The 15,986-nt window shown below is 44.4% G+C and overlaps 1 protein-coding gene across 1 annotated transcript; it reads right to left on the minus strand.

Moving 5' to 3' along the window:
- Positions 1-1,020: 1,020 nt before the first annotated feature.
- PSMG2 (proteasome assembly chaperone 2) lies at positions 1,021-15,944 on the minus strand. The gene is given in 8 exon segments (XM_047793638.1): positions 1,021-1,313; positions 2,752-2,858; positions 2,861-2,871; positions 3,152-3,325; positions 4,973-5,091; positions 8,075-8,133; positions 12,832-13,003; positions 15,803-15,944. Coding segments are annotated over 8 exon segments (792 nt in total). The 5' UTR covers positions 15,860-15,944; the 3' UTR covers positions 1,021-1,220.
- Positions 15,945-15,986: the final 42 nt, after the last annotated feature.

Below are 15,986 nucleotides of genomic sequence, written 5' to 3' on the forward strand. Positions count from 1 at the left end.
CCTGGGAAATGCAACTCTTAAACTGGTTTCTGGTTCTTGTAAATGTATTTTGGTCCATAAGCTGGTGTCTGTGGGATTGAGGGCTTGTACTTCCTATTCCACCATCTGACTGACACCCCCCACTCCACCCCACAGTAGTTCCCAACAAGGAAACAAAAAGAGGCTATAGAACCCAGAATAATTTATCTAATTTATTACAGATAAGTCATGTGCTGTGTACTGTGCAACAGGGTATATCCCTTATGTTATAAACCCTTGTTTTCCAGAAGAGAAAGCCAAGACACAGAGCTAACAACCAAATAACATAAGATATGAGATCATGTGTAGAAAGTGACTGGCATGTAGTAGACACTCAAAATGGAAACTTTTTGGCATTCCCGTCATGGCACAGCAGAAATGAATCCGACTGAGAACCATGACGTTGTGGGTTCAATCCCTGGTGTTGTGAGCTGTGGTGTAGGTTACAGATGTGGCTAGGATCCCGAGTTGCCCTTGCTCTGGCGTAGGCCGGCAGCAACAGCTCCAATTAGACCCCTAGCCTGGGAACCTCCATATGCCATGGGAGCAGCCCTAGAAAAGGCAAAATGACAAAAAAAAAAAAAAGGAAACTTTCTTTTGCTAAAATTCTTTTGAGATAGGGAAATTATTCTGGATTGTTGTAATGTGCCCAATGTAATCACAAGTCTTCATATAAGTAAAAGAGGGAGAGATTCAAGAGGTTGTACTGCTGGCTTTAAGGATGGAGGAAGGAGACATGAGCCAGAGGACACAGTCACTTCTAGAAGCCGAGGAGGGGTAGGAAATGGGTTCTCTCCTCGACCCTCAAGAGGAAATGCAGCCCTGCCAACAGCTGGATTAGCCCAGTGATACCTATTTTGGATTTCTGTCTTCTAGAACTGTAAAATAATAAATATATTTTGTCTTAAGCAACTAACTTTGCAGTAACTTGTTACCACAGACATAGGAAACTAATATAGAAGTTTGCATTAAAAAAGATAAAAGGACACATTTCAGACAAAATTACTTAGGAAATACTCTATTGCACAAAATTTACATTTGTTGTATATGATGAAAATCATGGCAGAAACCATCTTTCATTAATCTTCTCTTTGAGATTTCCTGATATATCCTCAGGCAATACAACTTTTTTTTATATAGCTGTTTAACAGTTGTATTGGTAGTAAGTGTCTTGGGACATGAGGTATAAAACTAAAAACAGATCAAAAAAGTGCAGGGGGAAGGCCACTACCAAAGAGCAGTCTCCAAGAACTGGGCATTTTCCACGGCAAGGCTGACTCTGTGGAGTCCTCACACTGCAAGGGAAGAACAAGATACTTTAATTCTTCAACTTCACCACTAAATCTCCTTTTAACATGTATTACACAACTCTCTTTTTGTTATTCCTTTTGCTTCTAACGGTTTTAGCTGGGTTTTATTTTATTTTTCTCTGGCTGTGCCCACAGCATGTGGAAGTTCCTGGGCCAGAGATCGAACGTGCTCTGCAGTTGTAACCTGTGCTAAAGCTGTGGCAACACTGGATCCTTAACCCACTGTGCTACACAGGAACTGGGCTGAGTTTTGCATAAGGAAAAAACACAGTAATAAATTTCTATGTCTTGGAGTTCCCATCATGGAACAGTGGAAACAAGTCCGACTAGGAACCATGAGATTGCGGGTTCGATCCCTGGCCTCGCTCAATGGGTTAAGGATCTGGCGTTGCCATAAACTGTGTGTAGGTCGCAGATGCAGCTCAGATCTGATGTTGCTGTGGCTGTGGTGTAAGCCGGCAGCTGTAGCTCCAATAGGATCCTAGCCTGGGAACTTCCATATGCTGCGGGCACGACCCTAAAAAGCAAAATAATAATAATAATAATAATAATAATAATAATAAATAAATTTCTATGTCCTTATATCAATTGAAGATAAATCTCCTCAAGTTCCAAATGATAAAGATATGCCCAAAGGCTGAGAATGGAGTCCATACAGTAGAATCAAATTCAAAAGAAACAAGGGTTGGAGTTCCCATTGTGGCTCAGTGGTAATGAACCTAACTAGTAACCATGAGGACTGGGGTTCTATCCCTGGCCTAGCTCAGTGGGTTAAGGATCTGGCATTGCCATGGTCTGCAGTGTAGGTCCAAGACACAGCTCTGATCCTGAATTGCTATGGTATAGGCTGGCAGCTGTAGCTCTGATTCAACCCCTAGTCTGGGAACTTCCATGTGCTGCACTTGTGGCCCTAAAGAGAAAAAAAAAAAAAAAAAAAAAAAGAAGAAGAAGAAGAAAAAGAAAAAGAAAGAAACATGGGTTAAAAAAAAAAAAAAAGTCAGCTCTGTGAGACCTGTATCTATTTGTTCTCTGCAAAGGCATGAATTATACAGTTACCTACCATAGACAGCAGCCTCTGGATACTTCTGTTATGGCTAAAGGCTAACCGATTTCCCTGGTGTAATGCTCTTATTTCATAACAGAGAAAAGTATTCTAATTATAATGCATATTCAGTAGGTACAGTATTGTTCATACAGCTATACCCTTCGCTTAAAAAAAAAAAAAATTCTGAATTCCTAAGAGGACTTGGTTATCTTTATAAAAAGCTATTTGGTATAATTAATGCAACACTAAGATTGCAGAAAATCAGTCTATATTTAACCAACTTTCCCTAATTTGGCCTACTTAAATCCTATATAAAAAGGCAAGTTTAGGAATACATAACCAGAGAAATGCAGAGGTTTAAGTTTCGGTAAAACTTACACATGGTTTGATTATCTGAAGCCACTCATTAAGATACTCAACGAGACCTAATGCATCTGGGATATTGTCTCCTTCTGAAACGAATTTCAGCAGAACTGCCATGGGGATTCCTTAGAACAGCTGCAACAAAGAAAGAGTAAGTAAATGTATTTTTGCTGATACAAGATGATGATTCCAGGGTGTCAGTTTTATAGCTGAGATAACCTGCCAAGTCTTAGGCAAGGAGATGCCACATTATAAGATCACTTATAAGCACATTTTCAACCCCTACGTTGACTGTAACACAGCACCTATTTAGCAAAGACATTTTCAAATTTCCAATAAGTAATCCAGACACTCTCCCAATTATCTCACTTTCATTTTCAAATAAGGCAGGGAACAAGTGCACAGGCAAACTCACCCTTCGTCATAGAGTGTTTTTGTGATACCTCCTCCAGGAACACGGACACAAAACTCAGAATCATCTATTTCAGGGATGCATGGACTTTTTTCCATTTCTTCCCAATTAAGGCTCTGTATTTTATTTTGAACACTTTTTGGTATGGAGGGTGTAAGCAGATACCTGAAAGGAGTACTAGAAAAAAATCATGTAATTAACTTTCTAAAACTTGTAAGAACATTAAGACAAATAACAACTCTTTTAGTAAAAATCATCTCATTCTCCTTATATATATATATTTTGTGTGTGTGTGTGTGTGTCTTTTATTTTTTGCCATTTCTTGGGCCGCTCCCGCAGCATATGGAGGTTCCCAGGCTAGGGGTCGAATCGGAGCTGTAGCCACCGGCCTACACCAGAGCCACAGCAACATGGGATCCCAGCTGCGTCCGCAACCTACACCACAGCTCACGGCAACGTCGGATCCTTAACCCATTGAGCAAGACCAGGGATCAAACCCGCAATCTTATGGTTCTTAGTCGGATTCGTTAACCACTGAGCCACGACGGGAACTCCTCATTCTCCTTATATCCTGTTGCACAAGGCAAAACACAAGTTTCATCAGTCTGTGGAAGAATAACGTGTGAACAGTATTGCTCTGGCTTGCTGTTTCCAACTTAGGAGAGCATATAAAGAGACAGGAAAACTGAACCTAAGGCAGGGCTGGCATGAAGGTTCCCATAGCAGCGCTTCCACAAGGTAGACTGTGAGAGTCTCAGAAATGGGACGTCTACTTTGAGAGTCCTAGAAATTCACTCTAGTTTTGAACAGCTACTCTTGGCTGATAGTGCTCTATCATCACTTAATAGGTACACAAATGATAAAATAGCTTATATTTTCTAACTCTTGGATACTTTGTTTTGTATTTGAGAATTCAATCTGACATGCCTGGGAGCTATACTTGGAAGGCAATTGATTTCTGCAAATACAAATGGTTGAATATATAGAAATCAACAGAAATATCAATTCAATCTTTCAGAGTTCCCTTGTGGCACAGCAGGTTAAGGATCCAGCATTGCCACTGCAGCAGCTGCTGTGGTGCAGATTGGATCCCTGCCTGGGGAACTTCCACATGCTGTCAAAAGAAGAGGAAAAAAAAATCAATCTAATCTTTCAAAAATGATCAACCGATAAACCTTAGGTACCCTTTCTCCTCTTCGTCAGCTGAGCTCTGTGCCAGGCACACGACAGCACCTAAAGCAGAGCCCCAGAACCACCTTGCCTTCACCCACTGCCACAGCCCCAGGACCTGCCAGGGCCCACCCAACTCTCTCTTCCTGATACCTCCTCCTTTTTTTTTTTTTTCAGGGCTGAGCCCACAGCATATGGAAGTTCCCAGTCTAGGGGTTGAATCAGAGCTGCAGCTGCTGGTCTATACCACAGCCACAGCAACATGGGATCCAAGCCATGTCTGCGACCTACACCACAGCTCACAGCAATGCCAGATCCTTAACCCACTGAGCAAGGCCAGGAAGCAAACCCAGGTCCTCATGGATACTAGTCAGGTTTGTTACCACTGAGCCACGATGGGAACTCCTCTTTTACCTTCTCTCCAAATTCCAGGGAGGAGACAAAAGGATATATGTGGCTTTAAAAATTTAACTTTTTTTTGGCCACGCCCTGGCCACGCAAAAGTTCCCAGGCCAGGGATCGAACTCCAAGTGACGACACTGAATCCTTAACTGCTACACCACCAGGGAACACCTATTTTAACTTTTTCATAGAGAAATCACCATAACATCATATTAGTTATAACAAAAATAACTTTGCAAAGGCCAAACATACCTTCGGAGCTGGAGGTCATTGCGCTGATAGGAGTGACTGCTCGAAAGAACGACGACTTTGGCAAGGTCACTGCTTTTCACCCAGGAGAGCAGTTTCTCGCAGAATGACTTTGATTTATACTGTGTATACCATTGAAAGAATAAAAAGAAAAGCTGTAAGTTAGGTCTTAGAGCATAATAGGAGTAGTCTGTGTAATACTTCACTCACTTTATGTGATGATGCACAGCTCACATATACTAAAGTTATCATTCTCTCTAGATCCACTCGCTGTCCTCAGGCTAAGGGTGAAAGGTGAGGCTCAGGGACCATCTCATCTTTACCGTCAGAGACAAGCCAATAGGGAGGAAGCCACATGTTGGTTTCCCAGGTGTCTCCTTCAGTGATCTACCTACTTAAAAACCCCCGAACTGGGAGTTCCCGTTGTGGCGCAGTGGTTAACGAATCCGACTAGGAACCATGAGGTTGCGGGTTCGGTCCCTGCCCTTGCTCAGTGGGTTAACGATCCGGCGTTGCCGTGAGCTGTGGTGTAGGTTGCAGACGCGGCTCGGATCCCATGTTGCTGTGGCTCTGGCGTAGGCCGGCGGCTATAGCTCTGATTCGACCCCTAGCCTGGGAACCTCCATATGCCGTGGGAGCGGCCCAAGAAATAGCAACAACAACAACAAAAAACAAACAAACAAACAAAAAAACCACCGCACTGGAGCTCCCGTCCTGGCTCAGTGGTTAATGAACCCAACTAGCATCCATGAGGATGAGGGTTGGATCCCTGGCCTCACTCAGTGGGTTAAGGATCTCGTGTTGCTGGGAGCTGTGGTGTTAAGTCGCAGATGTGGCTCGGATCCCAAGTTGCCGTGGCTGTGGCTGGCAGCTACAGCTCTTGATTCCAACCCTAGCTTGGGAACCTCCATATATGCCTTGGGTCTAGCCCTAAAAAGACAAAACAAAACAAATACCACACTGTTATCTATGAGATGTTCCTGACAGAAATTTCTGCCCTGAATCTAATCAGGAGGAAATAATCAGGGAAATCCAGAAGGCAATCCATCTGGCACAGGTCCCTCCTCTCTGTTGTAGTTTGAAGTGGGGACGGAGGCAGTGCTGCCTTGTGAAGAAGACTTGCTTGGGATGAGATGACAGAAAGCGTGGTTGGGGAAGGCCTTTCTGAAGAGGTGACAGTTGGGCAAAGACTAAAGGAAGGTAGCATTTATATCTCAAGTGGAAGAGTCGTCCAGGCAGAGAAACTAGTGGAAAGACTGAGAGGATGAGCATAACCTGTCTCAACAAAACAGGGGGCCAGCATGGCTGGAGCAGGGTGAGTAAAGGGGGAAGCAGGCCGTAGGCACACAGGACAGCTGGAGCTGGATGTTGGCTTGGACGCAGCAGACTCTGGAAATGGAAACACTCTTCATGGCTGCTGCTTGCACGAGTGGCTACGGAGAACTTGCATATGTCTACTGTGACAGGAAACTGAATTTTTTTATAATTAACTTTTTTTGTCTTTTTAGGGCCACATCCTTAGCATATGGTAGTTCCCAGGCTACCGTCAAATTGGAGTTGTAGCTGCCAGTCTACGTCATAGCCACGGCAAGGTGGGATCCGAGCCACACCTGTGACCTACACCACAGGTGACAGCAATGCCAGATGCCTTAACTCACTGAGCAAGGCCAGGAATTGAACCCGAGTCTTTATGGATACCTGTTGGGTACATTTGCATTGAGCCATGATGGGAACTCCAGATCTGAATTTTTATTTACTTTTAATGAATCAAAATTTAAATAGCTCCATGTGTGCAGCAGCTGCCGTGTCAGTCCAGAGGGAGAGGATGACAGGCCATGGTAGCAGCTGTGAATGCACAGCCCCCGGATACTTGAAGATAGAAATGACGTGATTTGCTTGAGACTTAAACGCTCATGGGTGGTGGTGTTTGTGGTGGATGGGGGTGCAGAGTCGGGGGCACAAGAGATGATGATGGCTGGACTGAAGTGGTGGCCAGGAAGAGAAAAGAAGTTGGATTCAAAATTTAATTAATTAATTATTTTTCAATGGCTGTACCCAAGGCATATGGAAGTTCCCAGACTAAGGGCTGAAACAGAGCTGCAGCTGCCGTCCTATGCCACAGCTCACAGCAATGCCAAATCCTTAATCCACTGAGTGAGGCCAGCGATCCAACCCACATCCCCATGGACACAATGGGAACTCCAGATTCAGAATATATTCCTTTTTTTTTTGTTTGGTTTTTGTTTTTTTTTTGCCATTTCTAGGGCTGCTCCCACGGCATATGGAGGTTCCCAGGCTAGGGGTTGGTCTAATTGGAGCTGTAGCCACCGGCCTATGCCAGAGCCACAGCAACGTGGGATCTGAGCCGAGTATGCAACCTACACCACAGCTCATGGCAACACCAGGTCCTTAACCCACTGAGCAAGGCCAGGGAGCGAACCCGCAATCTCATGGTTCCTAGTCGGATTCGCTAACCACTGAGCCACGATGGGAACTCCCAGAATATATTCTGATATAGCAGTTCCTGTTGTGGCTCAGCAGGTTATGAACTCAACTAGTATTCATGAGGATGCAGGTTTGATCCCTGGTCTCACTCAGTGGGTTTAGGATATAGTGGTGCCACAAGCTGTGGCATAGGTCACAGATACAGCTTGGATCTGGTATTGCTATGGTGTAGGCAGGAAGCCGCAGCTTTGATTAGACCCCTAGCCTGAGAACTTCTATATGCTGCAGGTGTGGCCCTAAAAAGCAAAAAAAAAAAAAAAAAATGGAATACATTCTGATGTATGCATAATTTTATATAGATGCCAAATGTAACACAAATAGAATAATCCTATAATATTCACATGCCTAAATTTTTTCACCAATGCTACCTGGATCAAGAATATGTTAAGTCCCAAGCCATATGTTCTAATTCCTTTTAATGTATTCGTGAAATAATGGTAACAACTCTGAAATTTTTAAGATTATTTCTCTATAGAACCAGATCTTGCTTAACTATACTAATATAAACAAATTATTTTTGAATCTTAATGATACTGATTAAGTATTTTCTCATTATATTTTACTTCAACAAACTTATAAAGGCACAAATAACATACTAACCTTAATAAAAATGGATCTTAACTGAAGAGCCACTAGTTTCTTTGAAGGCGATGCATACACTATAAGAAAATGAAACCACACAATAGTTTGAACAAAGGGGTATTATAAATGAAATTAACGATAACAATTAAAACTGAATTAGAAGAACTTTTTAAAATGTTTTTGGTAATTATTATTATCATTATTTTTTGCCATTTTCTTGGGCTGCTCCTTCGGCATATGGAGGTTCCCAAGCTAGGGGTCTAATCGGAGCTGTAGCCACCAGCCTACGACAAAGCCACAGCAACACGGGATCCGAACTGCATCTGCAATCCATACCACAGCTCATGGCAACGCCGGATCCTTAACCCACTGAGCAAGGCCAGGGATCGAACCCACAACCTCATGGTTCCTAGTCGGATTCGTTAACTATTGAGCCACTACAGGAATGCCCCTGTTTTTGGTAATTAAAACATAGAGCATGTGAACTGTATCATTTGGTTAAAACAAAATACCTTCAAAATTGACCTGTGGGCTTTATTCTGTGAAAAAGATTAATTTCTGAAAAGTGAACTTTTTGTTTGTTTTTGTATTTTTTTAGGACCCACAGCATATGGAGGTTCCCAGGCTAGGCGCTATGGCCGCCAGCCAACACCAGAGCCCCAGCAATGTGGGATCCGAGCCACATCAGCGACCTACACCACAGCTCATGGCAATGCTGGATCCTTAACCTGCTGAGTGAGGCCAAGGATTGAACCCTCATCTTCATGGATACTAGTTGGGTTCATTAACCACTGAGCCATGATGGGAACTCCTGAAAAGTGAACTGTAAGAAAATATCTAAAATTATTTTTCTTCTGAGTTCCCGTCGTGGCTCAGTGGTTAACAAATCCAACTAGGAACCTTGAGGTTGCGGGTTCGATCCCTGGCCTTGCTCAGTGGGTTAACGATCCGGCGTTGCCGTGAGCTGTGGTGTAGGTTGCAGACGTGGCACGGATCCCATGTTGCTGTGGCTGTGGTGTAGGCCGGTGGCTACAGCTCCGATTAGACCCCTAGCCTGGGAACCTCCATATGCCATGGGAAGCGGCCCTAGAAAAAGCAAAAAGACTTAAAAAAAAAAATTATTTTTCTTGAAGTTCTCGTTGTAGCTCAGCAGAAACAAATCCAACTAGGAACCATGAGGTTGCAGGTTTGATCCCTGCCTTCGCTCAGTGGGCTGGCGTTGCTGTGGCTGTGGTATAGGTCAGCAGCTACAGCTCTGATTAGACCCCCTAGCCTAGGAACCTCCATATGCCACAGGTGTGGCCCTAAAAAGACAAAAATAAATAAATAATAAATAAATAACATTATTTCTCTTCTTTGACTGTAAAACTAGAGAAGTAGTCCCCTGGAAATTTCTAGCATTATGACAAATGAAATCCTTCCTAAGAATGTTCTGGGGAAGGAGCTCCCCTTGTGGCTCACTGAAATTAATCCAACTAGTATCCATGAGGATTCGGGTTTGACCCCTGGCCTCACTCAGTGGGCTAAGGATCTGGCATTGCTGTGGCTGTGGTGTAGGGTGGCAACTGTAGTTCTGATTAGACCCCTAGCCTGGGAACTTCCATGTCCTGCAGGAGTGGCCCTAAAAAGCAAAAAAAAAAAAAAAGAGAATGTTGCTGGTTTCTGATATTCTCCCCTCTTCTTTGGAGAAAGCAGTTAACACTCATTGGGATTAACAGAAGGAAGAATAAAATGTAGGAGAATGTTAGCTATGCAATAAAATCCCTGGACTGTGTACATTTCTATTCTTTAGAAGTTTCTGAAAGACCTGAAATAACACGCAAAATTTTCTCTGAGTCAATATGTGTAAGTTTTTTTGTGAAAAGGGTCCACAATTTCAGCAACTTTTACGAGGGGCCTGATCCACTGATGCTTAAGATTTGGTGCCCAACTTCTTTTGAGGACCATCTCATTGAGCTGGTAAGCTGTGCTATGACCAGGGCTATGGTGCAGTGGCAGAACTGGTGACCACTAGGTACATTTGGGGTGAAGAAGGATAGAGTAGGAAGTGATCAGACAAATGTAGAAGGTGGGATATTCCAGAGGACAGTGTTTCCAGTTTTCTTCAATAAGTCAGTTTCATGAAGAAGGGGAAAAAGAGGCTATGTAGAGTAATAAGAGATTTCTTTTTTCCTTTTTTTTGCTGAACCCACAGCATGTGGAAGTTCCTAGGCCAAGGATCAAACCCGAGCCACAGCAGTGACCTGAGCCATACCAGTGACAACACTTGGTCCTTAACTTACTGAGCCACCAGGGAACTCCAAAAGTAAAAGATTTCAAAGGCACAACAGAGAGGTACTATGGGTCCTGGTTTGGACAGACTAAAGGACATTTTTGGGTGAATTGGTCCAATTTGAGTATGGATAGTATATGGGAAGATATTAAGAAACTGCTAATTTTGTTAATTGGGGCTGGAATGTCATGATGTCTAGAAATTATTTCAAAATACTTTATCTTAAAAAATAACAAAGTGGGAGTTCCCGTCATGGCGCAGTGGTTAATGAATCCGACTAGGAACCATGAGGTTGCAGGTTCGATCCCTGGCCTTGCTCAGTGGGTTAACGATCCGGCGTTGCCATGAGCTGTGGTGTAGGTCGCAGATGCGGCTCGGATCCCGCGTTGCTGTGGCTGTGGCGTAGGCTGGCAGCTACAGCTCTGATCAGACCCCTAGCCTGGGAACCTCCATATGCCGCGGGAGCGACCCAAGAAATGACAAAAAGACAAAAAAAAACCCAAAAACAAAAAGTGGATTAAAGAACTATATCCATGGAGTTTCCATCATGGATCAGCAGTAACAAATCTGACTAGTATCCATGAGGACCTGGGTTCTATCCCTGGCCTCACTCAGTGGGTTAAGGATCCAGCATTGCTGTGAGCTGTGGTGTAGGTCACAGACAAAGCTCGGATCCTTTGTTACTGTGGCTGTGGTGTAGGCCAGCAGTTATAGCTCTGATTCAAACCCTAGCCTGGGAACCTCCAGATGCCTCAGTTGTGGCACTTAAAAAAAAAGGAAGCAAGAACTTTATCCAGTTGACCAGCTGCCAGTTTGTCAGGAAAGCCAGTGGGTCTTGTGTGGGAGTGCAGATGCATAAGCAGGGTGCTGTGGTGCTTGGGAGGCAGGTCTCAGGGGCCAGGCTGTAACTTCTCTGTGTGAGAGCCCCTGATCTATGAAACCCCCTAGGGAGCAGCTGTGAGGATTAAGGGAATGAGTATGTGTGGTTGCAAAGCATTCAGCTCAGAGGGGACCCTCAATAGATCAGCTGTCATCAAAAGGCTAAGCATACACACTCTAGTTCCACCACTCATAGCCCTTCCTCCCTTAAGGCAACAACTGGAACTGTCTCGTGATAACACAGAAGTCTTAAACGCTCCCTTCTTTCTCATTCCACCTATGCATGATCTTTCATCTTCTCTGTCACCTCTGGCTTCTACCTGAAAAGGGTGAACAGACAACTGAGAGGCTGACCCAGCAGCTGGCCACACACCAAGTAAGTGGGGTGGGGGTGGGGGGGCCTGGGGAATTTCCCCTGCTCAGGTAGGGCAGTCTCATATGATTATAATGCTGTGACATGAACCGTGTGCCCTGATGAGTCAAGCTTGATGGCCCAATGAGGGATTATGGAGATGTATGGGGATGCCTACACCTTCGCAGTATTAGACGATTCAGTCTCTCTGAGCCTTAGGGGTTCTGTATTATCATGGATTCTATGACAATGGGAGAGGCCCCCTGAGGCCTATATCAGATAGCATACACTAAACGCACAAGACTAGGCCCAGGGCAATTCTTTTCCCTGGAATCACTGATGTTTACATAGGCCAGTAAGGATGGAAAATAAACCTGAGGATGAAAGGGGAAAAAAAAAAACATGTTAAAAATATAGAAATCTCAGGAGTTCCTGTAGTTGGTCAGTGGTTAATGAACCTGACTAGTATCCGTGAGGTTGCGGGTGTGATCCCTGGCCTCGCTCAGTGGGTTAAGGATCTGGCATTGCTGTGAGCTGTGGTGTGGGTTGCAGACGTGGCTCAGATCCCACGTTGCTGTGGCTGTGGCGTAGACCAGCAGCTATAGCTCCAATTGCACCCCTAGCCATGCCATGGGTGCGGCCCGAAAAAGACAAAAGACAAAAGACAAAAAAAAAAAAAAAGGAATCGCAAGAAGTTCCTGTCATGGTTCAACAGTAAGGAACCTGACGAGTATTCATGAGGATGTGGGTTTGATCCCTGGCCCTGCTCAGTGAGTTAAAGGATCTGGCGTTGCTGTGAGCTGTGGTGCAGGCTGGCAGTTGTAGGTAGTTCTGATTCAACCCCTAGCCAAGGAACTTCCAAATGCCACAGATGCACCCCCCCCAAAAAAAGGGCAAAAAAACCATATATAGAAATCTCAGAGTTGTCATACGGCAGAGTGTGTTAAGGATTCAGTGCTGTTACTCAGTAGCTCAGGTTGCTGCTGTGGCTTGGGCTTGATTCTTGGCTCAGGAACTTCCAAATGCCATAGGTGTGGCCAAAAAAAGAAAGAGAGAGAGAAAGAAATCTCAAATTCTATCCAAGGACACCAGTAAATATCTCATCTCTCAAGGGAGTTGCCATTTAGAAAAGGCTAAGACCTACATCAGGATGCATATGATGTGACCGGCAGTGGATTCTGCACAGAGCCAGCTCTAAGGGCTGCAGGACATAACCGAAGCGTCCATTCCTAATTTACAACTACTCCAACTTGTAGGAGAATAAAAACATACCTTCAGCATTTATACTGAGTTCTGTTGAATTTTCTTCTGCAGTTGCATATGGATTGTTTCCAACCATTGGCACAAGACAATCAGTATAGAAGTAACCGATCTTACACATATTCAGTGTAGAAATAATTAGATCTATTGCAAGCTGACCAACATTTCCAACAGACACTGCGGGCTGAAAGAGAAATGTATGTTCAGTATGCCATCCAAATTAGCAACACTCTTAAAAGTTACTGTCACGGCTCATTACTGACCCTTTCATCACCCCACCTTTGAGACTATTAAGTTAACACTTAGTGAATACCTATCATGTGTCAATCATTGTACTAGGCACTGGGAGTGCAAAGGTAGACAAAAGTTCCTGCTCTTGTGCAGCTTCCATCTAGTGAGAGAGTAGTTTGCTGTGATAAACAAAATAAATAGTAAAATACACAATGGTAAGTGCCATAGAGAAAAACTGAGTAAGGGTGTGTGTGTGTTTGTGGTTGCATGCAATTTTAAATAGGGTGATCAAGAAAAGAGTCATTTCAGATGACCAGTAACCATGAAAGAGGTAAGGGAGACAGCCACACCCAGACTTGGGAAAAAGACTCTTTTAAGAGGTGGGAAAGGCTGTGAGGAATGAACAACAGTGCTCTTGGGTCTTCTTTCCACTTGCTTTGTTAGTGCCTAAAAATTGGAGTGAGCTTCTTTTTCACGCTAAGCACCTACATTTTATCCCCATGACTTCAAGTAGCCCAATGCCAACTCCACCTACCCGCTGAACACTTAATCTAAACCCCAGAGCCTAAAGACTATCTCTACGCGGTTATATCACAGACAATGAACATTCAACATGTACAAAATGAAACATCTGCCCAAACCCTGATCTTTCCTTCTAAAAAACTCTACCCGAGTTCCTGTGGTGGCGCAGTGGAAACAAATCCAACTAGGAACCGTGAGGTTGCAGGTTCCATCCCTGGCCTTGCTCAGTGGGTTAAGCCGTGAGCTGTGGTGTATGTAGGTCGAATATGTGGCCTGGATCTGATGTTGCTGTGGCTGTGGTATAGGCTGGCAGCTGTAGCTCTGATTCGACTCTTAGCCTGGGAACCTCCACATGCCTTGAGGGCGGCCCTAAAAAGCAAAAAATAAAAATAAATAAATAAATAAATACAAAATAAAAAAACCCTCCCCTTTCACACACACTCCCCTAGCTACCACCTCACTTTTCAGTGTCCCTCCAGAGCCAAAATTCCCTCTGGCTGCCCACTAAAATATAAGAAGGAACTTGATTTCTGAATTAATGAACAAATGCAAACACATACATGTCTTGACTTTTCGTTCCATTTTTTCAACCCAATACAACTTCCCTCTTCACTTCACTAGCTATCAAAGGTACCACTAGTAACTTTTTTTTTTTTTAAATTTTTTTGTCTTTTTGCCTTTTCTAGCGCCTCTCCCTCGGCATATGGAGGTTCCCAGGCTAGGGGTCTGATCAGAGCTGTAGCTGCCAGCCTACACCACAGCCACAGCAATACCAGATCCAAGCCACGTCTTCGACCTATACCACAGCTCATGGCAACGCCAGATCCTTAACCCACTGAGCAAGGCCAGGGATCGAACCTGCAACCTCATGGTTCCTAATCAGATTCGTTAACCACTTGCCACGACGGGAACTCCACCGCTGGTAACTTTTGGACATTTCTTTCTCTATGAAGTTTCTCTTTTTCTTTTTTTTTTCATGCCAGGTACCTCCTGCAAAAATAAACTTTTCTCTTTTGTGATTAATAAATATCTTTTCAGGGAGATCCTTTGAAATGATGTCAATCTTTCTACCTATCACATGCTAATTTTAGCATTCATTGACATTTCCTCTGTACATTAACATAATTAAAATTGTCAAAAGCTGACTTTTCAACTACCATTCTTTTAAAAAGTTGAGACATACTTGACATACAACATTTTATCAGTGTCAAGTATACAAACTGTGATTCCACATTTGTACATATTGCCATATGAGCACTATGGTCTAGTTTAGATCTGTCGCCACAGAAACTTTTTTTTCTTGTGATGAGAACTATTAAGATCTACTCTCAGCAACTTTCAAATATACAGCACAGTATTAACTACAGTCACCATGCTGCCAGTTACATTCCAGGCCTTTTTGGTTTGTTTGTTTGCTTTTTAGGACCGAACCTGCGGCATATGGAAATTTCTGGGCTAGAGGTCAAATTGAAGCTACAGCTGCTGGCCTATACTACTGCCACAGCAACCGGGACACCAGCAGGGTCTGCAACCTACACCAAGCTCACAGCAACGGCGGGATCCTTAATCCACTGAGCAAGGCCAGGGATCGGAACCCGAATCCGCACGAATACTAGTCAGGTTCACAATGGGTACTCCCTCCAGGACTTTTTTTGACTGGAGGTGTATACCTTTTGATTCCCTTCACCTCTTTTGTCCACCCTGCTAGCCAGCACCAATCTGTTCTATGTTAGTTTTTCAGATTCCACATAGGAAACTTTTCTCAGCAGGTGTTTGTGCCCCTCCCTCTCCCAACAGATCTTAGGGCTTTTCTGCACCTTTTTCAAGGTTCTAACTTTATTTACCTACATGTGTTTACAATTAGACTGCAAACTCTTTGAGGATAAGAACCTGGTCTTACTTTCACATTTTGACAGAAAAGAACGCTCACTGAAACATTGAATGTACAGCGATAAAACCATGTGCTAGCTACTGGCAAACGTGACATCTAGCCACGCCGGAGGCTCCTGAATACTGACAATGACTTGCGAGTTTGAGCCTGACCCTAGAATTCGCTGAGAAATGGTTTCCCAGGATGAAGTGTACAGCGAAAAACCGGCGACCAGAGCGGACAGCAGATCGCAAACCCGCAGGGTCGGCTCTCTGCCTGCAAGGGCTCCGGAACACGGCCCCGCGCGAGCCTGGAGGTCGCCGCCCGGTCTCGCCCCCCGCCCGCCAGGGCTGGACTCACCATCAGGAGCGTGCATCCCGCGAGGTCGGGGACCGAGTCCCCGCAGGGAACGAACATGGCCTCGCCGCAGGCGGAAGAGTAGGTTGCGCGGAGCCCTCCCAGGCCGCCGGCGCGGGGTCCTTCGACGCTTCCGGGGCGGGGTCCTTCCAGGGCACCGGCGCGGGGTCCTGAGGTGCCCGTCCCG

This window comes from Phacochoerus africanus, chromosome 8, assembly GCF_016906955.1.
Source record: "Phacochoerus africanus isolate WHEZ1 chromosome 8, ROS_Pafr_v1, whole genome shotgun sequence".
Taxonomy (NCBI): domain Eukaryota; kingdom Metazoa; phylum Chordata; class Mammalia; order Artiodactyla; family Suidae; genus Phacochoerus; species Phacochoerus africanus.